This window comes from Conger conger, chromosome 12 (genome assembly GCF_963514075.1).
Source record: "Conger conger chromosome 12, fConCon1.1, whole genome shotgun sequence".
NCBI lineage: Eukaryota > Metazoa > Chordata > Actinopteri > Anguilliformes > Congridae > Conger > Conger conger.
In genome coordinates this window covers 39,322,545-39,348,722 of record NC_083771.1, presented here as the reverse complement: position 1 = coordinate 39,348,722, position 26,178 = coordinate 39,322,545, and the positions used below count along the sequence as shown (strand labels likewise).

Below are 26,178 nucleotides of genomic sequence, written 5' to 3'. Positions count from 1 at the left end.
AGTGTTTGTAGTAGTATGATTGATTTTGTGTTGCAGATTAATCCCTCCCTCTGATGACATTGGGGGGGGGGGGGTGTCTGGGTGTCATTTACTTATCAAACCATTTTAATTTGGAAATGTGTATTTCTAACATTCATTATTTTGGTTCTGTTGAAGAATTGTAACATTTAGTCTTTGAATCATACTCTGTTTTTCACTCCATAGTTGTTTGTTTCTGGTGCAGTTTAGTTTAGTGATATCACTGCTTCTTGTGCATTGGTCAAAGGGGTGTGCTTTTCTGAGGTTTTGATTGACATCCTTCACAATAGGAGACCGTATGTTTGTCCTTAATACCCTACCATGACCGTAACGCATCACCGTACGACCGCTTGTATTTGAGCGCTCTGTCTGCAGTTTTCTGTGTATTACTTCAGAGGCCATTGCAGTTACAGTGCTGTACGAAAGGGACACTTTCAAGTCCTGCAATGATAAGTGCATCATGGCTACCATCTGTAATATTAATACCTGTGAATATTAGTGTTGAAGCTGCACTACATGGTATTTTGTTTTGAAAATGTGTTTGTTGATACAATCCATTTTTAACCAAAACCAGTCACTATGATGTATTCGGCTTTGTACTCATTATGAAGTGTGACATTGAAGGAGTAGACATGAAAAGGGTCACTGTTCCTTCCCAAGACCTCAGACGTTCTCCCTGATGCGGAGCAGCTGGCTTCCCACGGTTTCCTCTGGGCAGCGTGCTGCAGATCTTTGTGCAACTGCCAGTGAGTGCAGCACGGGTGCTGCTGTTTGGCACGTCCAGTGTGCAACACCGTGACCCAAATACAATGGGTCCTTTCACTGATGCTAGCTTTTTAACCTGGTGGTAGGGCCACCTGCTGTTGTCATTGGTTTTGTGAGTGAGGTGGGGTTTAGTGCTTTTCATCCGTATTGGGGGCCGAGCTCAGTTGGAAGATGGCTGTTCAGATTAATGAAATTAGCAGCTCGTCATGGGAGTTTCTTTGTATTGCAATGTCAAAATGTTTTTTATTTTATTTGAAGGACTGTGGTGTTGACTCCCTGTGGAATGCATACATCAGTCCCCCACAATTTCAGTCACTTTGGTTTCTGTCTCTCGCCACTATCCTGTTTTTGGCAATAAAATGGCCATTTTAAAATCTATTTGCTGTGTTTTATGTTCTGTTTAAAATTATAGTAACTAAGAACCAAGTTTTTGGCACTGTTGTGAAATTTTTTGCGGGCCCTTCAAATTGTTAAAGGAGAATAATTCCGCGATGGATTTAAACTCTGAACAGGCAGTTCCCTTCGGTTAAGGGGCGTGCGCACACATGCACACAGGAAACAAAAGGCACAGTGCTTCAGTGCTCAATGAATACTGCAGGGCTGGCCAACCATGTTCTTGGAAATCTACTGTCCTGTAGGTTTTCATTTCCACCATGATTTGACACACCTGACTCAGCTAAGGTCAATGAGATCTCTCCTGTGGCGAGCTTTGTCAGGCTTTGTGTGAAAATGTACAGGGCAGTAGATCTCCAGGAACAGGGTTAGGCAGCTCTTGAATATTGAACCCATTTCCAATATGCGATAATCATTCCTTCAGTTCCATAATCACATGGAAATACGGCTACAGAAGTATTTGTCATCCCTGAAATGCAGAAATGTGGGAAGATAAATGTGAGTGACACACAGAGTTACACACCAATGGCAATTGCCTGCCATGCAATGCACCAACCAGCTCGCCAGGAGCAATGTAGGGTTAGGTGTCTTGCTCAGGGACACTTCGACACGCCCAGACCAGGATCAAACCGGCAACCTTCCAACTGCCCGACGACTACTCTGAGAGCAGTCTTCTTCTTTTTTTTTTTTTGCCTTTCATAGTAGCGATTGCACAAGCGTTGTGCTTCAGGTGGCTATTTGTACATTCGGGAAGCTAACTAGTAATTGCTAATTTGCTTGTTATAGCGGACTGGTATTGTTTTCTAACTAGATAAGCAATAGTATAGAGAGTTTCAGTGATCGCTTGTCTGGCGTGCAATCTTGGCAGCTACACGTTCCTTTTGTCTCTTTGTATGTTCAATCACCCGTTTCTCTCAAACTGTAAGTTGCGGTTGCATCGTTTGTGGTAGACTATCATATCTTAGTTGTATAGCCTGCTAGTTATGTAGCCAATGCTTGCTCCAATATAGTTGGTTAACCAAAGTGAAAACTATGAATAGTGTTGTGTAGCAAGTCAAGATCTCATAAAGTCACCTGTTCGGCAAACATATTTTTACTAGAACACTACGGAAAGACGGCAGGTTCTGTTACGTTTGTCACTGCGTTTTTCACTAACATTGTATTCACAAATGTGGATTGTACATCTGTATTCATAAACTGAGTCAGATGCTTTGCGAAGTGAAGGTAATGCACATTCAGATCGTATTTTATCAGTAATTGTTAGGGAGCAAAATAGTCATTTCCAGTTCATTTTAATGTGTGTGTGATTATATTCCAAGTTTCATTTTGCTCCTTAATTCATTTTCACTTGGCATTCATTTGTCCAAAAATAATTGGAATTGCAGTTGGAATTGGAATTGGAACTTTTTTGAACTATGATTCATTAGTCTATACGAATGAAAAAGTTTCAGAATCACACACTTCTCACAGAACAACAGTAGAACTCTTTGGTTTCTACAGCCAGCACAGGAGCTGAGTGTTGCAATGCATTAATTTCCCCAAATCTTTTAACCTGCCAGCCTAACCCAGTCTTCCTCTGGTGATTTATTTTTGTTGAGCGTGGATCAAAGTGCTTATCCAGGCATTGTGGTGTGGGCTCTATGACATCTGATGGTGAACATAAAGGTGAGACATAGGCTATTTCTTCATGCATATTCATGTGTCCATGTGTGATGGTCTGAATGAGATTGGATTCTCGTCCTTGTGTTATAGTTTGTTTATGCTATCAGTCATGATTATATGATTGTATTTATTTATGAGTTGCATGCCTTTGTTTTTTCAAGAAAGTCATACTTTTTTATGTTCAATGCATGTGAGAATGAAAACCTCCCCCCAACAAATAATATGAATACACCAGCACTGAAGTGTAATAACAAATATTTTATTTACATCAAAGTATACATCAAAAATGGTGTTATTAAAATCAAACACATTGGTTTTTAACTGCCTAGAAATTGCCTTGAGCTTTCAATACAAAAGAAATTATGGAACATAATTTAGAATAGTTCTATACAATTAAGTGAATATATTAACTATACAACTGTACATAGATCTTTCAGTATTTACACTGTTCAATTTGCATTTTGTCAAAGCATTTGAATCACACATTTGGTAGTTTACTTGGTGTCATCTCTCAGATCTCACTGGCCATGCTTTCAGTGGACTGAATGTTTCTTTTCATCCCTTCTGGCATTGCTCCTGCAACAGAAATCATACAACTGTTAGTACCCAATATAGACAATGCACTGAACATTGTGTGGCTCTTGGAAAAAGCCTGTTAAAATGCTTATAAAGCTCAGTAAAGGCAAAGAAAATATGTCAAATTTAAATGACTTTTTACCATACCTCTTGTCTTTTTCCATATTCTTGATTAAATTCTTTGCAAAATGCGAGTGTGTGTTCAGACATTTCTGTTCTCCTCCTTCCTTTAGAGTCACACTGAAAAGACATAAAAAACAATGCATTCGTTTGTTGAGTTTTTGCTATGAATGCGATGAGCATAGATTTGAGACCTATGCAGAAGAAAACAATGCAGTTCCCTTACATGATCTCCAGGTGTTCGCAGGATAAACTGGGAGACAGCACCTCTATCTTCTCTATCAGTTTGGGTCTGATGAAGTCTATGCCAGTATCCATGCACTGACACCGACCCCTGGGTATCACCATGCCTGGAAGCAAGGAAAATAAAATCATTACAAGATGTCCCGTCATGCTAATTGTTCAACCAGAATTTTACTGTCACAGAGCTTTGAATCACAACGATCAGGCTAGTGCACCAAGTGTTAACATGAACTTTACATACAAGATGCTCGGATCAGTAAAAAAATTGATAAAATGGCTTCCCTTAGTTAAAGTCATCACCTAGTCCACAATAATGCAATTCTTGTTGAATGAGATATGAACTGAATTTAACTAAATTGTAGAGAATTTGAAATATATTACCGTTAACATTTACAGACAACAGGCAGGCCAGCAGGATGAAAGCGGCAGATCTCATGGTTCTTGCAGGTGAGGTGTCTCTGCTTTGTGGGTCTTGACAGCTGAAGAGATGAAGTTGTGAATGAATGAAGAGTTCAGCTGTATTTATATCATCTGTGCAGAGCAGATCCTATGATGCAACTCTGCTCTGGCACAGTGCCACGAGAGGGATTTTCCCTTTGCTGCAGACTTTACTGGTTCTTCTTTTCTGAAAGAATTTCCCATTTCCGAGAAACACTGTCTGAAAAAACACTGAGGCTGAACTTGCGTGTGCATGAGGAGTATGTGGGAAGAGCATATTTTAGAAAAGAAAATTAATGTTAGGATTTTGCAAGTGAGCAGTAAAGAGGGAGAGAGAGAGAGAGAGAGAGAGAAGGGGGAGGCTAATAAACTCAATGTGAAGTATGCATAATAGATTTAAGAATTTCATAAACAGCTTAATGACCATTTCAATGAAACAATGCAAACACCGCCATTGTCTGTATCCACCGTATCTGTCCATCAATCACTGAACATATTTAGAGAAATAAATTGTTTCAATTTAAATTGACAGGTTCTGTGTGACTCCTGAAGAATCATGATGAAGCTATGATACTTAAGATCACTAAGCAATGATTTATATTTAGCTATAAGTCAAAATTAAAACCTCTGAAAAATGATGAACCAGGCAGTGTGTGATTTGGCATGCAACATGTATACGTCTATGTGTACATATCGATGTTGAACCAAACATTGTATCATTTATGTTATTTTTGACCATGCCTAATAGCAGATTGCATTCCCAATCGAGATATCATTTGACCTAAAATGAGTGAAATTAGTAGTTATTATGGCTTCAAATAAATAAACTGTCTGCTTGCAGCTGTCCTCATTCACATACTTTTAGTGAATTCCCGACAAACCTGAGAACAAGTGCATGCATGCATTTTACAGGACATGTGACAATTCGCTGCCTCAAGTTCTGCTCAAAGAAAATCTCCCTTGTGCCACTGAAAGAAGTGAAACCTGTCTGTGTATCTCCAATGCGTGCATGTGTTGAAATCAGGTGATTTCCAGAAAGGTTTTAGCTTGCAAGTCCAGACAACACTTTCACTCTTAATGTTTATTCCTGAACAATAGGAAATGAAAGTGAAATAAATAAAAACAGGTAACGGATTTATACCTGAGGACGCAATTAATTTAAATTTTCCATCCATTATCTGAACCCGCTTATCCTGATCAGGGTCGCAGGGGTGCTGGAGCCTATCCCAGCATACATTGGGCGAAAGGCAGGAATACACCCAGGACAGGTCACCAGTCCATCGCACGGCTCACACACCATTCATTACATTACATTACATTACATTACATGGCATTTAGCAGACACTCTTATCCAGAGCGACGTACAACAAAGTGCAAATCAAACACAAGAACAAGTACAAAGAGGACCTGAGAGGACTGTACAGTTCCGAGTCCTAGTGTAAACATACAGAAAATCAGAACCCTTGAAGAGTACAATCAACTTTCAAACTAGCATACCAGAGTTGGCAGCTAGAATACAACAATACAACAGCGAATAAAAACAACAATACCTATACAAGTAACAATATCTATACATAAGTACCATTACAGTCTAAGGCTAATCATGGTGGTGAGTTGGGGAGGGAAAGGTGTAGCCTGAAGAGATGGGTCTTCAGACTGCGCTTGAAGGAGGTCAGAGACTCTGCCGTTCTGCCATCCACCGGGAGGTCATTCCACCACCGTGGGACCAGGACAGACAGCAGTCGTGAGCGTGAAGTGCAGGTGTGGCGAGGGGGAGGCGCCAGATGGCACAAAGTGGCAGAACAGAGGGATCTTGTTGGTGTATAGGTCTTGATAAGGGATTTAATATATACAGGGCTCTGATCCTTTAACTGCCTGGTATGTGAGCACCAAAGTTTTTAATTTGATGCGAGTCATAACAGGCAGCCAGCGGAGGTTGCTGAGCAGGGGGGTGACATGTGAATGTCTGGGAACATTGAATACCAGAGGGGCTGCAGCATTCTGGATCAGTTGTAGGGGTCTGATGGCAGATGCTGGAAGGCCAGCCAGCAGAGAATTGCAATAGTGCAGACGGGACAGGACCATTGCTTGTACAAGGAGCTGAGTGGAGTAGGTGGTGAGAAAGGGTCGGATTCTCCCGATGTTGTACAGGAAGAACCTGCACGCCCGGATCACCGTAGCGATGTTCTCAGAGAAGGATAGCCTGTTGTCCATCACCACTCCAAGGTTTCTTGCACTAGGGGATGAGGTCACTGTGGTATCCCCTAGTGAGATGGAGAAATCAGAGAAGGGAGAGGTCAAAGCAGGGATGAAGATTACCTCCGTCGTACCTGGGTTGAGCTTTAGATGGTGGTTGCCCATCCAGGTCTGGATGTCTCTCAGGCAGGCGGAGATACGGGTAGAGACCTGTGTGTCTGATGGGGGGGAAGGAGAGAAAGAGTTGGGTGTCATCGGCATAACAATGATAGGAGATGCCATGAGCAGAGATAACGGGGCCAAGGGATCTCATGTAGATGGAGAAGAGGAGGGGTCCGAGGACTGAGCCCTGGGGGACTCCTGTAACAAGGGGGCGAGGGGTTGACACTCCTCCAGCCCAGGACACCTGGGAGGACCGGCCAGAGAGATAAGATTTGATCCACTCTAAGGCTGTGCCACATATCCCTGTAGATGCCAGGGAGGCTAAGAGGATGGAGTGGTTGACCGTGTCGAACGCCGCAGAGAGGTCAAGAAGGATCAGGACAGAGGAGAGAGAGGTTGCTCGTGCAGCCTGAAGGGACTCATTGACCGAGAGGAGTGCAGTCTCCATTGAGTGGCCAGGTCTGAAGCCGGACTGGTGGGGGTCCAGCAGGTTATTCTGTGAGAGGAAGGAAGAGAGTTGGTTGGAGGCGGCTCGTTCAATGGATTTGGATAGAAAAGGAAGGAGAGATACCGGACGGTAGTTTTGAATGCAGGAGGGGTCTAGAGTGGGTTTCTTTAGGAGCGGGGTGATGTAGGCCCTCTTGAATGATGAGGGAAAGCAGCCAGAGGACAGAGAGGAGTTAACAAGGGAGGTGACAACCGGGAGGATGTCAGGCGTGATTGCCTGAAAGAGGTTTGAGGGGATGGGGTCCAGGGCACAAGTAGTAGGGCGGTGGGAGAGCAGGAGGTGAGACACATCAGCATCTGTAAGGGGACAGAAAGAGGAGAAACAGGGGGCAGACACAGAAAGGGAGGCAGGCATAGAAGTGGTGGTGGTCACGAAGGTGCTGCGGATATCTGCAACCTTCTCGTCAAAAAATACCGCAAAGTCATCAGCAGTGAGCGAGGACTGAGATGGTGGGGGAGGTGTGCTCAGGAGAGAGGAGAAAATGGAGAACAGTTCATGAGGGTTAGAAGTGGAATTCTGGATTTTTGTTTGGAAATAATTTATTTTGACCGTGGTGATAGCGGAGGAGAATTCTGCCTGGAGAGACTGGTAGGAAGACAGGTCCGATGGGTCCTTTGATACCCTCCACTTCCTCTCAGCTGCATGTAGGCTGGGCCTGGAGGAACGTAGAAGGTCAGAAACCCATGGGCTGGGAGGGGAGGATCGAGCAGGCCTGGAGACAAGAGGACAGAGAGAGTCAAGGGCTGAGGAGAGAGAGGAAAGCAGCACGGAAGATGCGGAATCAGTGGGTAGTTTGGAGAAGGATTCAAGAGGAGGGAGGGAAGCGGTGACTCTGGGGGCAAGGGAAGAGGGTGATAGAGAGCGGAGGTTACATCGGACAGAAATAGTGGGGGTGAGAGAAGGGGAGGGAGGCAGAGGGGCTAGGGGGATGGAGAAGGAAATGAAATGGTGATCGGACTTGTGTAAAGGGGTAACAGTGGGGTTAGAAGAGGAGCAATTCCTCAGAAAGATCAGGTCGAGAAGGTTTCCAGCCTTGTGAGTTGGGGGAGAGTGCTGCAGAGAGAGGTCAAAGAAGTGAAGTAGTGGTAAGAAGGCAGCAGACTGGCAGGCTTCCAGGTGGATGTTGACTCATTCATTCACACACTCATACCTACGGGCAATTTAGACTCTCCAATCAGCCTAACCTGCATGTCTTTGGACTGTGGGAGGAAACCGGAGTACCTGGAGGAAACCCACGCAAGCATGGGGACATGCAAACTCCACACAGAGAGGCCCTGGCCGACTGGAATTCAAGCACAGGACCTCCTTGCTGTGAGGCAGCAGTGCTACCCACTGCACCATCCGTGCCGCCTCATTCCAATTATGCTGTAATTTCTACCTCGAAAGCAATCATCTTTTTAAAAGTGAGGTCAGCTCATAGAGGAAGTCATTTGCTTAAGTAATTTGCTTGTGTTTTAGAATGGCACCACAAAATTGTATACAATATTTTAAATATGTCATCCTCAGATCTCAAAAGCTGAGCACAGCATAAAATTGACATTAAATCAGGCTCATTAGTATTTTACCCACTGTGAAGTGTCAACCTGCATGTCAAATACATGCAGGTTAAAGACATGGCGGTTAAAGACATGCAGGTTAGATTACTCAGAGTCTAAATTGCCATGACCATGACCAGGTGTAAGCGGGTTAGACAATGTATGGATCAATGGATGGATGGATGGATGAATGAAGATTGGGTTGATTATGAATCACTTGAATGCCCATATATTGGGCTGCAGGTTGATTTCATTTAATTTCAACTATGTGGAATAGTCTATTGATTTGATTTGATCATTTATTTAATATCTTCTTTGAGTTTATGAAGGTTCATTGAAAAAATTTGCTCAGACAATGTTTCATATTTCCAGTCAAAAACAGCAAATAGCTAACAGAAATAGCATAGATAACTACATATTTTTTCTCTTCTCTGAAATCATATTGAGGTGTTCTATTCTATTCTGTTCTATTCTGCACTGTGTTTCAAATCTCTGTTAGACTGTTACATTGTTCAGAATATGCTTTACATGGTAAGTGCAAGACATTTTGCTTCATGGATATTCACAGTCCATGATTTGTCTTGTTGATGGTCTGAAGGAGATCGGTATCTATGTGTGTGCCATCAGCCATGAGTATGGAATTTGATTGATTTATACTAATAAATAAATGGTTTTAGAACCTTTATGTTTTATCAGGAAAGCCATGTTTTCCTGGCAAATACAACCTTTACTCTAAGAAGCAATATTAATACAACCGTATTGATTTAGAACAAATATTTTTATTTACTTCTAATTATGCTTGAACATATTTACAAAAAAAAAATATGAACCATAATTTTGAATAGTTCTATACAATTAAGAAGTGAATATATTAACTATACAACTGTACATAGATCTTTCAGTATTTACACTGTTCAATTTGCATTCTGTCAAAGCATTTGAATCACACATTTGGTGGCTTGCTGGTTGCACTTGTGCAATGTCATCTCTCAGATCACACTGGCCATGCTTTCAGTGGACTGAATGTTTCTTTTCATCCCTTCTGGCATTGCTCCTGCAACAGAAATCATACAACTGTTAAGTACCCAATATAGACAATGCACTGAACATTTTGTGGCTCTCGCAAAATGCCTGTTAAAATGCTTATAAGGATCAGTAAAGATCAGTAAATGCAAAGAAAATATGTCAAATTTGAATGACTTTTTACCATACCTCTTGTCTTTTTCCATATTCTTGATTAAATTCTTTGCAAAATGCGAGTGTGTGTTCAGACATTTCTGTTCTCCTCCTTCCTTTAGAGTCACACTGAAAAGACATAAAAAACAATGCATTCATTTGCTGAGTTTTTGCTATGAATGCGATGAATGTAAAACAATTTTGAGCATAGATTTGAGACCTATGCAGAAGAAAACAATGCAGTTCCCTTACATGATCTCCAGGTGTTCGCAGGATAAACTGGGAGACAGCACCTCTATCTTCTCTATCAGTTTGGGTCTGATGAAGTCTATGCCAGTATCCATGCACTGACACCGACCCCTGGGTATCACCATGCCTGGAAGCAAGGAAAATAAAATCATTAAAATCATGCTAATTGTTCAACCAGAATTTTACTGTCACAGAGCTTTGCATCACAACGATCAGGCTAGTGCACCAAGTGTTAACATGAACTTTACATACAAGATGCTCGGATCAGTAAAAAAATTGATAAAATGGCTTCCCTTAGTTAAAGTCATCACCTAGTCCACAATAATGCAATTCTTGTTGAATGAGATATGAACTGAATTTAACTAAATTGTAGAGAATTTGAAATATATTACCGTTAACATTTACAGACAACAGGCAGGCCAGCAGGATGAAAGCAGCAGATCTCATGGTCCTTGCAGGTGAGGTGTCTCTTCTTTGTGGGTCTTGACAGCTGAAGAGATGAAGTTGTGAATGAATGAAGAGTTCAGCTGTATTTATATGAGCTGTGCGGAGCAGATCCTATGATGCAACTCTGCTCTGGCATAGTGCCACGAGAGGGATTTTCCCTTTGCTGCAGACTTTACTGGTTCTTCTTTTCTGAAAGAATTTCCCATTTCCGAGAAACACTGTCTGAGGCAGAACCTGCTTGTCCATGAGGAGGATGTGGGAAGAGCATATTTTAGAAAAGAAAATTAATGTGAGGATAATAAACTCAATGTGAAGTATGCATAATCGATTTAAGAATTTAATAAACAGCTTAATGACCATTTCAATGAAACAATGCAAACACCGCCATTGTCTGTATCCACCATATCTGTCCATCAATCGCTGAACATATTTAAAGAAATAAATTGTGTTTTCAATTTAAATTGACAGGTTCTATGTGACTACTAAAGAATCATGATGAAGCTATGATACTTAAGATCACTCAACAATGATTTATATTTAGCTATAAGTCAAAATTAAAACCTCTGAAAAATTATAAACCGGGCAGTGTGTGATTTGGCTTGCAACATGCATACGTCTATGCGTACATATCGATGTTGAACCAAACATTGTGTCATTTATTTTATTTTTGACCATGCCTAATAGCAGATTGCATTCCCAATCAAGATATAATTTGACCTAAAATGATTGAAATAAATAGTTATTATGGCTTCGAATTAATAAACTGTCTGCCTGCAGCTGTCCTCATTCACATACTTTTAGTGAATTCCCGACAAACCTGAGAACAAAGGCATGCATGCAATTTACAGGAAATTTTTTCAGGACTATCTCTGCTCATGGCATCTCATATCATTGTTATGCCGATGACAGCAAACTCTTTATCTCCTTCCCCCCATCTGACACACAGGTCTCTGCCCGTATCTCCGCCTGCCTGAGAGACATCCAGAGCTGGATGGGCAACCACCATCTAAAGCTCAACCCAGGTAAGATGAAGGTAATCTTCATCCCTGCTTTAACCTCTCCCTTCTCAGATTTTTCCATCTCACTAGGGGATACCACAGTGACCTCATGCCCTCGCGCAAGAAACCTTGGAGTGGTGATGGACAAAAGGCTGTCCTTCTCCGAGAACATCGCTACGGTGATCCGGGCATGCAGGTTCTTCCTGTACAACATCCGGAGAATCCAACCCTTCCTCACCACCTACTCCACTCAGCTCCTTGTTCAAGCAATGGTCCTGTCCCGCCTGGACTATTGCAATTCTCTGCTGGCTGGCCTTCCAGAATCTGCCATCAGACCCCTACAACTGATCCAGAACGCTGCAGCCCGTCTGGTATTCAATGTCCCCAGACATTCACATGTCACCCCCCTGCTCAGCGACCTCTATTGGCTGCCTGTTATGGCTGACATCAAATTTAGGCCTCTGATGCTTGCGTACCAGGCAGTTAAGAGATCAGCCCCTGTATATATTCAATCCCTTATCAAGACATTAATACCAGCAAGACCCCTCCGTTCTGCCACTTCGGGCCTGGCACCTCCCCCTCGCCACACCTAAACTTCTCGCTCACGACTGCTGTATGTTCTGGCCCCACGGTGGTGGAATGACCTCCCTGTGGATGTCAGAACGGCAGAGTCTCTGACCACTTTCAAACTCAGTCTGAAGACTCATCTCCCTACCTCACCACCATGATTAGCCTTATATATATGCCATAGACACTTATATAGTCGCTCTGGATGAGAGAATCTGCTAAATGCCTTGCAATGTAATGTAATATAATGTGATCATTCGCTGCCTCAATTTCTGCTCGAAGAAAATCTCCCTTGTGCAACTTAAAGAACTGAAACCGGTCAGACTGGTCTGTGTATCTCCAATGTGTGCATATGTTGAAATCTGGTGATTTCCAGAAAGGTTTTAGCCTGCAAGTTCAGACAACACTTTCACTCGTAATGTTTATTCCTGAACAATAGGAAATGAAAGTGAAATGAATAAAAACAGGAAACGGATTTATACCTGAGGATATAATTCATTTTTTAAAAGTGAGGTCAGCTAGTACAACAGAAGAAGCAGCTGGCTTGCTTGCAGCAGGTGAGGGATTGGATGAAATCGCTTAAGTAATTTGCTTGAGTTTTGGAATAATTGTATACAATATTTTAAATATGTCATCCTCAGATCTCAAAAGCTGAGCGTAGCATAAAATTTGACTTAAATTTAATTAAATCAGGCTCATTAGTGTTTTACCCACTGTGAAGTGTCAACTCGCTTCAAATTTTAAAGGCAAAATACATGCAGGTAAAAGACATGGCGTTTAAACACATGCAGATTAAACACATGCAAGTTAGATTACTCAGAGTCTAAATTGCCATGACCATGACCGGGTTAGACAATGTACGTATGAATGGACGGATGGATAGATGAATGAAGATAGGGTTGATAATGAATAACTTGAATGCCCATATATTGGACTGCAGGTTAATTTAATTTAATTTCAACAATGTGAAATCTATTGATTTGATTTGATCATTTATTTAATATCTTCTTTGAGTTTATGTAGGTTCATTGAAAAAAAATCACTCAGACAAAGTTTCATATTTCCAGTCAAAAACAGCAATTAGGTAGCAGACAGAAGTAGCATAGATAACTAGTGTTAGGGAAAAATGCCCTTTTTAACATTTCACAGGTGAGCATCGTCTGATGAAACAGATCCCAGTAAAAACAACGATAGCTATACTTCAGTTTAACTTTCGTATGTATTTGCAAAGAAATGACAGAAAGTGAGAAAGCTTACTGGTTTTCTGATTTGAATCAGACACAGTAAGACTCTTATACACACTTTTCCTGAAGGGGGGGCTTGACCAAAACAAAAAGAGATGAAGCTGGCCACGAACATTTATCAGTATTTTGTCTTCTGAATACCCCTTGTTGGCCTTGCTGTAAGACCAGAATATGGTAGCTGAGAAGCAGAGACATTAAGGTGAAAGGCTGTCTGTCTGCTGGAGAGAGACAGAGAAACACTCATAGTAAGCACTTAATTCAGAAAGTGGTTTAATAGTAGTAAGGATTATCACTAAAAGGTTATTTGTAATCATGTGATTGTCTTTATGTTAACACACATTGTCAATTAAGAATCAATTAAGAATTACCCTTACACTAGATATGTTTTCTCTTCTCTGGAATCACATTGAGGTGTTCTATTCTATTCTGTTCTATTCTGCACTGTGTTTCAAATCTCTGTCAGACTGTTCAGAATATGCTTTATATGGTAAGTGCAAGACATTTTGCTTCATGGATATTTGCAGTCTTGTTGATGGTCTGAAGGAGATCAGTATCTATTTGTGTGTATGGAGTATGGAATTTGATTTATTTATACGAATAAATAAATTGTTTCAGAACCTTTATGTTTTATCAGGAAAGCCATGTTTTTATGGCAAATAAAACCTTTCCTCGAAGAAGCAATATTAATACAACCGTATTGATTTAGAATGAATATTTTTTATTTACTTCTAATTATGCTTGAACATTTGTTTTCTTTGCTTTAATTATATTCAAAGAAAACAAAGACATAACAAACATCAACAAATAAAATGAACACATTTCATCCCAATTTGTTAGCTTATTCCATAACTTGCCATTATGAAGTGTGTGATGCAACAAGAGGGGATTTCCCTTTGCTGCTCTGTGCACTGCTTCTTCTTTCATTAAAGAATTTCCTTTTTCTCAGAGATATGTATGAGAGTCAGGATGATGCTTTTTTGTTTCAAGTGAAGATTAATATTAGAATCTAATAATCTTCACTGTTTTGCATTGAACAAAATGTATGACATACAGTGAACTCCATAATGTTTGGGACAAGACATTTATTTTTCTTGATTTAGCTCTGTGCAATTTTAGATTCTGAATTTAACAATTAATTCAAACTGATTCTTACCTTACTCATTAATTGATATGTTTACACATTCTGGGTTAAGCCTGTGAGCCTCTCTCTTTCTTTTTCTCTCTCTTGCTCTCGGTCTCTAATATGTCAAAATCCCCATAATTAACCTTAATATTAATAATTAACCCATTTACATAATTGTCCCAAACATATTTACAGTCCTATTTGAATTTCAAGTGTTAAGTTAGGGCCATCAACCCAATCAGTAAATTCAAATGGATAAAGCTTCTGTGTATTGTTGCTTGAAAGTGAAAGAATCTCTGCTGTGACTTTCACCCACTCTTTTTCCGCTCTCACACACATTTTTTTCTTTATCAAAGCATATTTTCAACAAATGGGAAATTCTCTCATGAAAGAACAACCAGGGTGTGGGAAAATCCCTCTTGTGGCACTATGCCAGAGCAGAGTTGCATCATAGGATCTGCTCCGCACAGCTGATATAAATACAGCTGAGCTCTTCATTCATTCACAACTTCATCTCTTCAGCTGTCAAGACCCACAAAGAAGAGACACCTCACCTGCAAGAACCATGAGATCTGCTGCTTTCATCCTGCTGGCCTGCCTGCTGCTTGTAGATGTTAGAGGTAATACATTTGAAATAAATGAGATAAAAGGCCTGTTCATTTGTGGTTTAGCTGAAGAACATTTAAAAAAATCTATTTCACTGACAAAACTATGATTCAAAAGAGCTGTAGACAGCAATGACGTTAGATTTTCTGCTGATAAGAAAACAGAATCTTGAATATCAATATGGATGGGGTTTGTTCAATTTTTGAGATAACCATTACTGTATGTTCCACAAGGTTCAAAGCTTAAATGTGATAAAGTTGTTTTCCCCCCCTCAAGGCATGGCGATATCTTCCAGGGGTCGGTGCCTTTGCATGGATGCTGGTGTGAACTTCATTAAACCCAAACTGATTAAGAAGGTAGAGGCCATGTATCCCAGCCCATCCTGCCAGAACCTGGAGATCATGTAAGGACATTACGCTGTTCTTCCCTCTCAAGGCTAAAAATCTACGCTCAAAGAATGACTTATGATTTCATTCATAGACAAGAGTTTAGAACATTAACACATTGTGTTTTCTATGTTTATTCAGTGTTACCTTGAAAGGAAGTGGAGAAAAGAAGTGCTTGAATCCAGCCTCACGGTTTGCCAAGAACTTCATCAAGGATGCACAAAAGTAAAAGAGGTAGGGTGAACTTTTATATATTTTACTGTTCATTCTATATTCAGATAGATTGACCTTTACAATAATTTTATTCTGTTATTATTATTGATGTTGTCTTCGGTAGATTGTTGTAACTGTCAGTAATCCAGTGCTTTTGCTATGTGGTTAATTACATTTGAATGTCTTTTCAGGACCCAGAAGTTACATTTTGGACTCGTCCTTTCACGGCAACCATGAGCAGGTTCTGCTGTGAGAAGATGCACCTGTTTGTAACCATTATGTGTTCCACATGGAATTCAGAAACTGTGATAATATTTACAATTAATGCACTGAAATACACATATTGGAAAATGGAAACGCACTCAATATTGTCTATGTTTCTGAAATGTAAATGATGAAGCTAAACTTTTATGCATTTAGTAGATTTTTTTTTTTCATATTGTGTTTGTATTTTTGTTTGTTTTTATTTTTATATGAATGTAACATTAATTATCTTGTACAGTTAATGGATGCTATATTTGAATATTTATTTCAAATTTATTTAAAATAACTTACTGTGTTATTTAACATTTGATGTGAATAAAACATGGAATTTACATAAAGTGAGTGATTCTCAATCATTCTACATCCTCATCAATATCTACAATCTAAAACATCTGTAATGATGACAGCTGGATGTGGAGGGAGGAGAGCTCAGTAATCATTTCATTTTCAGGTTTGTCAGACTTAAAACATTTGTGGACCCTTTTGTCTGAGTTTCAACTACATATATGCAGGACTCTTCTATCAAGGAGCAGTTTACAGTCGTTGAAGCTGCGGAAATTGAGATCGCTCAGACAGCATGCTTTGTGAGACGAGGAGCCTCTTGAACCCTAACCTTAAGAGCCAAATGTTTTTATTACATACCTTTAGACCAAAGTTTGGAACAATTACTTTCACACCCAGTGGTTCTAGCCATGATTGACAATGGACCTGAGAAGTGCAAGTCTGGATTTTTAAATGGTATTGTTGATGGTGATGTCTACAGCTGACATTGTACACCAATAAAATAGAACTGTGTAATCCTCTGGGGTCGCCTGCCTCAAAAAACAATCTCTTAATGGTGCACCATACCTTAGGCAATATAAATCCTAAACACAGGTCTAAGTTAGCTGCTATCTGTCTACTTGCCATAGCAAAATCAGCTTATATCTCCCAGTGTGGTGTAGATGTGATATTGCAGAGAGTACATGAGGACTTGAGTATGCTGTACAATGATGTGAGAATGAAAACTGTCAATGGGGAGAGAATTGTATATGGTGCATTAGTCTCTCTTTGTGGTGATACCTTGGCTCAACATGAGCTAACAGGGTTTAAAGAGGGAGTTGGGTTTGCATTACATTATATTACATTAATGGCATTTGGCAGACGCTCTTATCCAGAGCGACGTACAACAGAGTGCATACCCATAACTAGGGATAAGTGCGCTGGAAGACCCTAGAGGGAAGTACAATTTCAACTGCTACCTGCACAAGAAAGATAAGGACCGGGGCCTGTTTGAATTTCTTCTTTGTTTTTTAACAAACAAACAAAAAAACAAACAAACAAAGCAAAAGCATGACCAAACCCCTTAACACTGCTTACCTAGCCAAACTAAAAATACTGATACACAAAAAAGTAAATCACAGAAAGACAACAATTAAGGTTCAGAGGGAGGTAGGGAGGGACAGGGAGAGGTGCAGCTTGAAGAGGTGTGTCTTCAGTTTGCGCTTGAAGGTGGGAAGAGAGTTCTGACCTCAACGGGGAGTTCGTTCCACCACCGTGGAGCCAGAACAGACAGTAGTCGTGAGCGTGAGGTGGAGGTTCGGAGAGGGGTGGTGCCAAGCGGCCTGTGGAGGCTGAACGAAGAGGTCTGGCAGGGGTGTAGGGTCTGATGATTTTTTGTAGGTAAGCTGGGGAAGACCCCTTAACTGCTTGGAAGGCTAGCACCAATGTTTTGATTTTGATGCAAGCCATGACAGGCAGCCAGTGGAGGGAAGTAAGCAGGGGGGTGACATGTGAGTATTTGGGAAGGTTGAAGACCAGATGAGCTGCTGCATTCTGGATAAGTTGGAGGGGTCTGATGGCGGATCGCATTCCGCAAGTGCCGACACTGTGAGTGTAATTTGCAGGTTTGCAATAATATGCTTTGAATAAGTTTGAAAATCACATCTGGAATTAACAGAAAAAGCTATCTAACTGAATTTCCAGCACTTGAACTCATCGAACAAACTCCTCAAGATATAATGCACGTAATACTAGAGGGTGTGGCACCAATGGAAGTAAAAAGTGTGGTAAAACATCTTATGCTGTCCAGGCAGGCACATTCAACGGTGCCATTTTAGGATACGCATACTCAGTTGATCATAAAACCACAACAAACTGAGGCAATCTTTTACCATTTGTATTGGATAGCTGTGAAAGGAATGCATATATTCAAGTTATTATTTAATTAATGGAGATAGTTCAGATCCTGTTTGCACCTGTTATTACTCTTGGAACTATAGCAAACCTTTAGGTACTTATTAAGCAACATTTGATTCACATTAGAGTTAATAGAGTTAAAGAACAATATAACACCAAAACAACATTATTTGTTACATGTTCCAGCAGAGATTAAAGTTTTAGGTCCAATGGTGAGGCATATGTGTATGAGATTTGAATTCAAGCACTGTTTTTTCAAACAGTGGTCTTCCAGATTAAATTTCAAGAATGTTTGCAATTCCTTGGTCAAGCACAATCAGGTGTTGCAGTGTTGTAAAAATGTAAGCAATGTGGAGCATCCCATTTGTTCAAAGGAGACCATGATGCGTCCAGTATCTGAAGTGAGAAATATGCAATTTGTGCAGGATAAAATGAGAGACTTCTTGGGTGTAGAAAAGGTCCATCATGTGGTGTCTGTGAAATGGCTTGAGCTAAATGGCAATAAGTATACATGCCAGAAGTCAGTGATTGTAACTAAAGTCATTGAAGGTACCCCTATATTTGGGCTTATACAAGACATCCATCCATCCATTATCTTAACCCGCTTATCCTGAACAGGGTCACAGGGGGGCTGGGGCCGATCCCAGAATACATTGGGCGAAAGGTAGGTATACACCCTGGACAGGTCGTCACTCCATCACAGGGCACACACACCATTCACTCACACACTCACACACTCATACCTATGGGCAATTTAGACTCTCTAATCAGCCTAACCTGCATGTCTTTGGACCGTGGGAGGAAACTCACGCAGAAACGGGGAGAACATGCAAACTCCGCACAGAGAGGCCCCGGCCGACACGGATTCGAACCCAGGACCTCCTTGCTGTGAGGCGGCAGTGCTACCCACTGCACCATCCGTGCTGCCGCTATACAAGACATATTAATTGTAAATTCTTCATTGTATTGCTTTGAATATCAGGTTTATGACACTGTGGATTTCAGTCATGATTTTCTTTCTTCTGAAATTGAGGTGCCAAACCTTGCTCAAGCCACTGAACTGGTGGTTGCAGATACGATGGTGGACTGTACATCATACTATGCACTCAGTTTTAAGAACCACACCTATATTCCTCTCAAGTATTATCTTGGTGATGTGATTGATTTATACAGGTGCACCAGTGACAGCTAGTCAGCTGACCTTTGGAGGTGCATTTGACTGAGAAACAAAGAAGAATGGATGGAAAGGAGAAAGGGGTCTGGAAAAAGGATAGTGTTTTGTAGCTGTTTTTATTTCCTCTTCATTTGACTCATTTTTCATTTTTTAAGCCCATGTTTACAGTCACATCGCATGTATATCAATAATTGACAACATTTTAAAATAATATTCCATATTCCATATTACCAATCATTGGGCCGACAGAAATATAATATTTTTAAATTAGATTGGTTTAAACTTAATGAAGTGACATATCCACATTTTGGTTAGGTCAATGTTTTAATTGCCTCAGTAAAGTTTTAGTTGTATGTGTACTAGGTACTGTATGTTTCCATGTGTCTGAAAAACCTGAAAATGAAATGATTGCCTAGCTCTCCTCCATCCACATCCAGCAAGTCAAACTCACATTATGAATGTAAATTAGGTACATTTAATGTTTTATTCACATGAAATCTTAAATAACACAGTAAGTCATTTGAAAGAGTCAATATTCAAAAACACAATAAAATTAAAGGCAAACAAAAATATATCATCTGCTGACAAGACAATTATTCACATTTGTATAAAAAACATCTTAATATAAAAAACATAAATATACAAACTGATATACAAACGGCATATAAGGTTAGCTTCATCTTTCTTTACATTTTAGAAACATACACAATATTGAATATATTTCAATTTTCCAATATTGACATTTCAGTGCATTCATTGTAAATGTTATCACTGCTTGGTATCATAATGGTTACAAAGAGGTACGTCTTCTCACAGCAGAACTTGCTCATGGCTGCTATGAATGGAAGTCCAAAACTTCTGTCCTGGTTCCTGAAAAGACATTCAAATGTTATTAACCACATAGAAAAAACACTGGATTACTGACAGTTATTCTAAAAATCCATAAACAACCTACCACAAGACAGCATCAATAATAATAACAGAATGAAATGATTGTAACGGTCAATCTATCTGAATATAGATGAACAGTAAAATATATAAAAGTTCACTCTACCTCTTTTACTTTTGTGCATCCTTGATGAAGTTCTTGGCAAACCATGAGGCTGGATTCAAGCACTTCTTTTCTCCACTTCCTTTCAAGGTAACACTGAATAAACATAGAAAACACAATGTGTTAATGTTCTAAACTCTTGTCTATGAATGAAATCATAAGTCATTCTTTGAGCGTAGATTTTTAGTCTTGAGAGGGAAGAACAGCGTAATGTCCTTACATGATCTCCAGGTTCTGGCAGGATGGGCTGGGATACATGGCCTCTACCTTCTTAATCAGTTTGGGTTTAATGAAGTTCACACCAGCATCCATGCAAAGGCACCGACCCCTGGAAGATATCGCCATGCCTTGAGGGGGGGAAAACAACTTTATCACATTTAAGCTTTGAACCTTGTGGAACATACAGTAATGGTTATCTCAAAAATTGAACAAACCCCATCCATATTGATATTCAAGATTCAGTTTTCTTATCAGCAGAAAATCTAACATCATTGCTGTCTACAGCTCTTTTGAATCATAGTTTTGTCAGTGAAATAGATTTTTTTAAATGTTCTTCAGCTAAACCACAAATGAACAGGCCTTTTATCTCATTTATTTCAAATGTATTACCTCTAACATCTACAAGCAGCAGGCAGGCCAGCAGGATGAAAGCAGCAGATCTCATGGTTCTTGCAGATGAGGTGTCTCTTCTTTGTGGGTCTTGACAGCTGAAGAGATGAAGTTGTGAATGAATGAAGAGTTCAGCTGTATTTATATCAGCTGTGCGGAGCAGATCCTATGATGCAACTCTGCTCTGGCATAGTGCCACGAGAGGGATTTTCCCGTTTGTCGCACACACACTGGTTCTTCGTTTATGAAAGAATTTCCCATTTCTCGGAAATGTGCTCTGATAAAGAAAAGCAAAGTGGGTGAAAGTCACAGCGGAGATGCGTTCACTTTCATGCAACAATACACAGAAGCTTTATCCATTTGAATTCACTGATTGGGTTGATGGCCCTAACTTAACACTTGAAATTCAAATAGGACTGTAAATATGTAAGGGCTAATTATGTAAGTTGCTTAATTATGAATATTAAGGGTAAATTATAGGAATTTTGACATACAAGAGAGAAGGAGGGGGGGAAAGAGTTTTTTGCCCCAATTTGTCTTATGCCATAATAGGTCCACTGTCCAGAAATTGCTGGTAATTTTGCATTCTTTAAAAAACTAAAATGCATGTTTTAAGATACTGAGATATACTTTATTTGACCCTGTGGTGTCATTTGTCCTCTGCAATGACCCATCCTAGTTACTTCAGAGTAGTGGGCAGCCATAGTGCAGCATCCGGGGGCCAAATCCAGTTCTGTGTACTGAGTGTACCTTACTTGACATGTATGTCTTTGAGTGAACTCCTTGAGTTAAACATGTAAATTGTCCTGTGACAAAGAAAGGGAATCTTTTCAGGCTCTGCAGAAGCGAAAGCTGCCAAACTGGGTTTTTACAGCCTTCAGAGGAAAGGGGAATTTCAGGAAGGTTGTGAACCTAACAGCAACCGCACATTTAATCCACAAGCTTTGTCCGCACAGGAAATGGAAACTGAAAGTAAAAGATACACAATACTGGCTGGGTTCAACAGAATGTGTCCAACTTCAGCAATTACCAAAATGTACTCACTAAACTGTGTGAAAAAAAAAAGACATGTATTTTCTTCTGCAGTCCAGGCAGCTGGACTTGGACACACTCAACAGTGCCATTTTAAGATACCCATACTCAGTTGATATCCGAGACAAACCTTGCCCTACTACTGTCACCACATTATCATAAAACGACAACAAACTGTGGCAATCTTCAGGAGAAATGCTTGTCCTCCTTAAGATTTTACCATTTGTATTGGATAGTTGTGAAAGGAATGCATATATTCAAGTTATTATTGAATTAATAGAAATAGTTTGGATCCTGTTTGCACCTGTTATAACTCTTGGAACTATAGCAAACCTTTAGGTACTTATTAAGCAACATTTGATTCACATTAGAGTTAATTCCTGAGAACAATATAACACCAAAACAACATTATTTGTTACATGTTCCAGCAGAGATTAAAGTTTTAGGTCCAATGGTGAGGCATATGTGTATGAGATTTGAATTCAAGCACTGTTTTTTCAAACAGTGGTCTTCCAGATTAAATTTCAAGAATGTTTGCAAGTCCTTGGTCAAGCACAATCAGGTGTTGCAGTGTTGTAAAAATGTAAGCAATGTGGAGCACCCCATTTGTTCAAAGGAGACCATGATGGGTCCAGTATCTGAAGTGAGAAATATGCAATTTGTGCAGGATAAAATGAGAGACTTCTTGGGTGTAGAAAAGGTCCATCATGTGGTGTCTGTGAAATGGCTTGAGTTAAATGGCAATAAGTATACATGCCAGAAGTCAGTGATTGTAACTAAAGTCATTGAAGGTACCCCTATATTTGGGCTTATACAAGACATCCATCCATCCATTATCTTAACCCGCTTATCCTGAACAGGGTCACAGGGGGGCTGGGGCCGATCCCAGAATACATTGGGCGAAAGGTAGGTATACACCCTGGACAGGTCGTCACTCCATCACAGGGCACACACACCATTCACTCACACACTCACACACTCATACACTCATACACTCATACATTCATACATTCATACCTATGGGCAATTTAGACTCTCTAATCAGCCTAACCTGCATGTCTTTGGACCGTGGGAGGAAACTCACGCAGAAACGGGGAGAACATGCAAACTCCGCACAGAGAGGCCCCGGCCGACACGGATTCGAACCCAGGACCTCCTTGCTGTGAGGCGGCAGTGCTACCCACTGCACCATCTGTGCCGCCGCTATACACGACATATTCATTGTAAATTCTTCATTGTATTGCTTTGAATATCAGGTTTATGACACTGTGGATTTCAGTCATGATTTTCTTTCTTCTGAAATTGAGGTGCCAAACCTTGCTCAAGCCACTGAACTGGTGGTTGCAGATACGATGGTGGACTGTACATCATACTATACACTCAGTTTTAAGAACCACACCTATATTCCTCTCAAGTATTAACTTGGTGATGTGATTGATTTATACAGGTGCACCAGTGACAGCTAGTCAGCTGACCTTTGGAGGTGCATTTGACTGAGAAACAAAGAAGAATGGATGGAAAGGAGAAAGGGGTCTGGAAAACGGATATTGTTTTGTAGCTGTTTTTATTTCCTCTTCATTTGACAGGTTTTTCATTTTTTAAGCCCATGTTTACAGTCACATCGCATGTATATAAATAATTGACAACATTTTAAAATAATATTCGATATTCCATATTACCAATCATTGGGCCGACAGAAATATAATATTTTTAAATTAAATTGGCTTAAACTTAATGAAGTGAAATATCCACATTTTGGTTTGGTCAATGTTTTAATTGCCTCAGTAAAGTTTTAGTTGTATGTGTACTAGGTACTGTATGTTTCCATGTGTCTGAAAAACCTGAAAATGAAATGATTGCCTAGCTCTCCTCCCTCCACATCCAGCAAGTCAAACTCACATTATGAATGTAAATTAGGTACATTTAATGTTTTATTCACATGAAATCTTAAATAACACAGTAAGTCATTTGAAAGAGTCAATATTCAAAACCACAATAAAAATAAATGCAAACAAAAATATATCATCTGCTGACTACAAGACAATTATTCACATTTGTATAAAAAACATCTTAACATAAAAAACATAGATATACAAACTGATATACAAATGGCATATAAGGTTAGCTTGATCTTTTTTACATTTTAGAAACATACACAATATTGAATATATTTCAATTTTCCAATATTGATATTTCAGTGCATTCATTGTACATGTTATCACTTCTCACAGCAGAACTTGCTCATGGCTGCTATGAATGGAAGTCCAAAACTTTTCTCCTGGTTCCTGAAAAGACATTCAAATGTTATTAACCACATAAAAAAAACACTGGATTACTGACAGTTATTCTAAAAATCCATAAACAACCTACCACAAGACAGCATCAATAATAATAACAGAATAAAATGATTGTAACGGTCAATCTATCTGAATATAGATGAACAGTAAAATATATAAAAGTTCACCCTACCTCTTTTACTTTTGTGCATCCTTGATGAAGTTCTTGGCAAACCGTGAGGCTGGATTCAAGCACATCTGTTCTCCACTTCCTTTCAAGGTAACACTGAATAAGCATAGAAAACACAATGTGTTAATGTTCTAAACTCTTGTCTATGAATGAAATCATAAGTCATTCTTTGAGCGTAGATTTTTAGTCTTGAGAGGGAAGAACAGCGTAATGTCCTTACATGATCTCCAGGTTCTGGCAGGATGGGCTGGGATACATGGCCTCTACCTTCTCAATCAGTTTGGGTTTAATGAAGTTCACACCAGCATCCATGCAAAGGCACCGACCCCTGGGAGATACCGCCATGCCTTGAGGGGGGGAAAACAACTTTATCACATTTAAGCTTTGAACCTTGTGGAACATACAGTAATGGTTATCTCAAAAATTGAACAAACCCCATCCATATTGATATTCAAGATTCAGTTTTCTTATCAGCAGAAAATCTAACGTCATTGCTGTCTACAGCTCTTTTGAATCATACAGCTAAACCACAAATGAACAGGTCATTTATCTCATTTATTTCAAATGTATTACCTCTGACATCTACAAGAAGCAGGCAGGCCAGTAGGATGAATGCAGCAGATCTCATGGTTCTTGCAGATGAGGTGTCTCCTCTTTGTGGGTCTTGACAGCTGAAGAGATGAAGTTGTGAAGGAATGAAGAGCTCAGCTGTATTTATATCAGCTGTGCAGAGCAGATCCTATGATGCAACTCTGCTCTGGCACAGTGCCACGAAAGGCCCCTTTGTCGCACACACACTGGTTCCTCTTTTATGGAAGAATTTCCCATTTCTCGGAAATGTGCTCTGATAAAGAAAAGCAAAGTGGGTGAAAGTCACAGCGGAGATGCGTTCACTTTCATGCAACAATACACAGAACCTTTATCCATTTGAATTCACTGATTGGGTTGATGGCCCTAACATAACACTTGAAATTCAAATAGGACTGTGTAAACCAGTCAAAAGTAACATTTGGTCTCATGCGCTGGTCAGCTTGCTGACTTCCCCCTCCTGGAGCATACATTGTTAGCCCCCACCGTTGGCACACATGCCTGTTTCATTCACCCAAATCAGGTTTATCCAAAAGGTATATTACCATGAGAGGCACAAATACATATTCACAGCATAATGCAGTTATCATGAAAACTCCCAACTACAGCATTCATAGATATGATGGGGCGGCCTGTAGCATAGTGGTTAAGGTCAGGAAGGGCTGCCATTTGTGAGGGGCCTGAGAGCTGGGGTTTCAATGTTGTTTAGACTACCTGTTGGGGAGTTAAGATGTATGAGTGGTCCAAAGCCAGTTGCGTCATGGGAAAAGAATCCTCCCGAACATTGGTGACCTCCCTGTGACCCCATACCTGGTCACTTCCAAGGGGGAAGACTTCGGACAATGCCACAGTGCCCTCATTTGGGCACTGCTGTCATTACACCAGTGACTGCTCTCCTAGATTAAATATTCAGAACTGCTATTAAGATAGTAAATAGACCCAGTAATACCTTGAAAACATTGCCCATGTGATCCTTGTATTATTGCATTTAGTCTCATGTAATGGTAACAGGAATTGCATGTAAAATGGATAATCAGGAGGGAAGTTTCATGATAACTGCAACATAATAAAACATAAGGGTAATCTGTTTGGTATGGATGTGATCTGATAAAATCAAGGAATTGGATGAGATACATTTCATACCAAATGGAATTTAATAAACTATAGTTTCAGTAACCCAAGGGAAAACCT

General features: G+C 40.0%; 5 protein-coding genes across 5 annotated transcripts; 1 reads left to right on the top strand and 4 right to left on the bottom strand.

Annotated features, from left to right (window-relative positions):
* Positions 1-3,076: 3,076 nt before the first annotated feature.
* LOC133141839 (C-X-C motif chemokine 11-1-like) lies at positions 3,077-4,256 on the bottom strand. Its single transcript, XM_061262618.1, has 4 exons — positions 4,159-4,256; positions 3,761-3,884; positions 3,562-3,654; positions 3,077-3,414 (listed from the first exon to the last, which is right to left on the bottom strand). The coding sequence occupies exons 1-4, from the start codon at positions 4,211-4,213 to the stop codon at positions 3,372-3,374; spliced, it is 315 nt and encodes a 104-aa protein (XP_061118602.1). The 5' UTR covers positions 4,214-4,256; the 3' UTR covers positions 3,077-3,371.
* Positions 4,257-9,375: 5,119 nt separating this feature from the next.
* Positions 9,376-10,563, bottom strand: LOC133142231 (C-X-C motif chemokine 11-1-like). Its single transcript, XM_061263327.1, has 4 exons — positions 10,434-10,563; positions 10,045-10,168; positions 9,829-9,921; positions 9,376-9,670 (listed from the first exon to the last, which is right to left on the bottom strand). Exons 1-4 carry the CDS (start codon positions 10,486-10,488, stop codon positions 9,628-9,630), a joined length of 315 nt encoding a protein of 104 aa, XP_061119311.1. The 5' UTR covers positions 10,489-10,563; the 3' UTR covers positions 9,376-9,627.
* A 4,379-nt stretch (positions 10,564-14,942) lies between these two features.
* Positions 14,943-15,991, top strand: LOC133142235 (C-X-C motif chemokine 11-6-like). Its single transcript, XM_061263332.1, has 4 exons — positions 14,943-15,040; positions 15,303-15,429; positions 15,554-15,646; positions 15,817-15,991. The coding sequence occupies exons 1-3, from the start codon at positions 14,986-14,988 to the stop codon at positions 15,639-15,641; spliced, it is 270 nt and encodes an 89-aa protein (XP_061119316.1). The 5' UTR covers positions 14,943-14,985; the 3' UTR covers positions 15,642-15,646; positions 15,817-15,991.
* Positions 15,992-19,585: 3,594 nt separating this feature from the next.
* Positions 19,586-20,999, bottom strand: LOC133142234 (C-X-C motif chemokine 11-6-like). Its single transcript, XM_061263331.1, has 4 exons — positions 20,902-20,999; positions 20,513-20,639; positions 20,296-20,388; positions 19,586-20,111 (listed from the first exon to the last, which is right to left on the bottom strand). The coding sequence occupies exons 1-3, from the start codon at positions 20,954-20,956 to the stop codon at positions 20,301-20,303; spliced, it is 270 nt and encodes an 89-aa protein (XP_061119315.1). The 5' UTR covers positions 20,957-20,999; the 3' UTR covers positions 19,586-20,111; positions 20,296-20,300.
* A 2,481-nt stretch (positions 21,000-23,480) lies between these two features.
* Positions 23,481-25,075, bottom strand: LOC133142232 (C-X-C motif chemokine 11-6-like). Its single transcript, XM_061263328.1, has 4 exons — positions 24,973-25,075; positions 24,620-24,746; positions 24,403-24,495; positions 23,481-24,218 (listed from the first exon to the last, which is right to left on the bottom strand). The coding sequence occupies exons 1-3, from the start codon at positions 25,025-25,027 to the stop codon at positions 24,408-24,410; spliced, it is 270 nt and encodes an 89-aa protein (XP_061119312.1). The 5' UTR covers positions 25,028-25,075; the 3' UTR covers positions 23,481-24,218; positions 24,403-24,407.
* Between the last annotated feature and the right edge of the window lie 1,103 nt (positions 25,076-26,178).

Bases quoted from the DNA above. Each gene is read 5' to 3' on its own strand.
- LOC133142232 (XM_061263328.1), bottom strand. From the start codon at position 25,027: ATGAGATCTGCTGCATTCATCCTACTGGCCTGCCTGCTTCTTGTAGAT. The intron at 24,747-24,972 runs GTAATACATTTG...CCCCCCCTCAAG, and splicing joins GCTTCTTGTAGATGTCAGAG to GCATGGCGGTATCTCCCAGG. The intron at 24,496-24,619 runs GTAAGGACATTA...ATGCTTATTCAG, and splicing joins TGCCAGAACCTGGAGATCAT to TGTTACCTTGAAAGGAAGTG.
- LOC133142231 (XM_061263327.1), bottom strand. From the start codon at position 10,488: ATGAGATCTGCTGCTTTCATCCTGCTGGCCTGCCTGTTGTCTGTAAAT. The intron at 10,169-10,433 runs GTAATATATTTC...CCTTGCTTCCAG, and splicing joins GTTGTCTGTAAATGTTAACG to GCATGGTGATACCCAGGGGT. The intron at 9,922-10,044 runs GTAAGGGAACTG...ATGTCTTTTCAG, and splicing joins TGCGAACACCTGGAGATCAT to TGTGACTCTAAAGGAAGGAG.
- LOC133141839 (XM_061262618.1), bottom strand. From the start codon at position 4,213: ATGAGATCTGCCGCTTTCATCCTGCTGGCCTGCCTGTTGTCTGTAAAT. The intron at 3,885-4,158 runs GTAATATATTTC...CCTTGCTTCCAG, and splicing joins GTTGTCTGTAAATGTTAACG to GCATGGTGATACCCAGGGGT. The intron at 3,655-3,760 runs GTAAGGGAACTG...ATGTCTTTTCAG, and splicing joins TGCGAACACCTGGAGATCAT to TGTGACTCTAAAGGAAGGAG.
- LOC133142234 (XM_061263331.1), bottom strand. From the start codon at position 20,956: ATGAGATCTGCTGCTTTCATCCTGCTGGCCTGCCTGCTGCTTGTAGAT. The intron at 20,640-20,901 runs GTAATACATTTG...CCCCCCCTCAAG, and splicing joins GCTGCTTGTAGATGTTAGAG to GCATGGCGATATCTTCCAGG. The intron at 20,389-20,512 runs GTAAGGACATTA...ATGTTTATTCAG, and splicing joins TGCCAGAACCTGGAGATCAT to TGTTACCTTGAAAGGAAGTG.
- LOC133142235 (XM_061263332.1), top strand. From the start codon at position 14,986: ATGAGATCTGCTGCTTTCATCCTGCTGGCCTGCCTGCTGCTTGTAGAT. The intron at 15,041-15,302 runs GTAATACATTTG...CCCCCCCTCAAG, and splicing joins GCTGCTTGTAGATGTTAGAG to GCATGGCGATATCTTCCAGG. The intron at 15,430-15,553 runs GTAAGGACATTA...ATGTTTATTCAG, and splicing joins TGCCAGAACCTGGAGATCAT to TGTTACCTTGAAAGGAAGTG.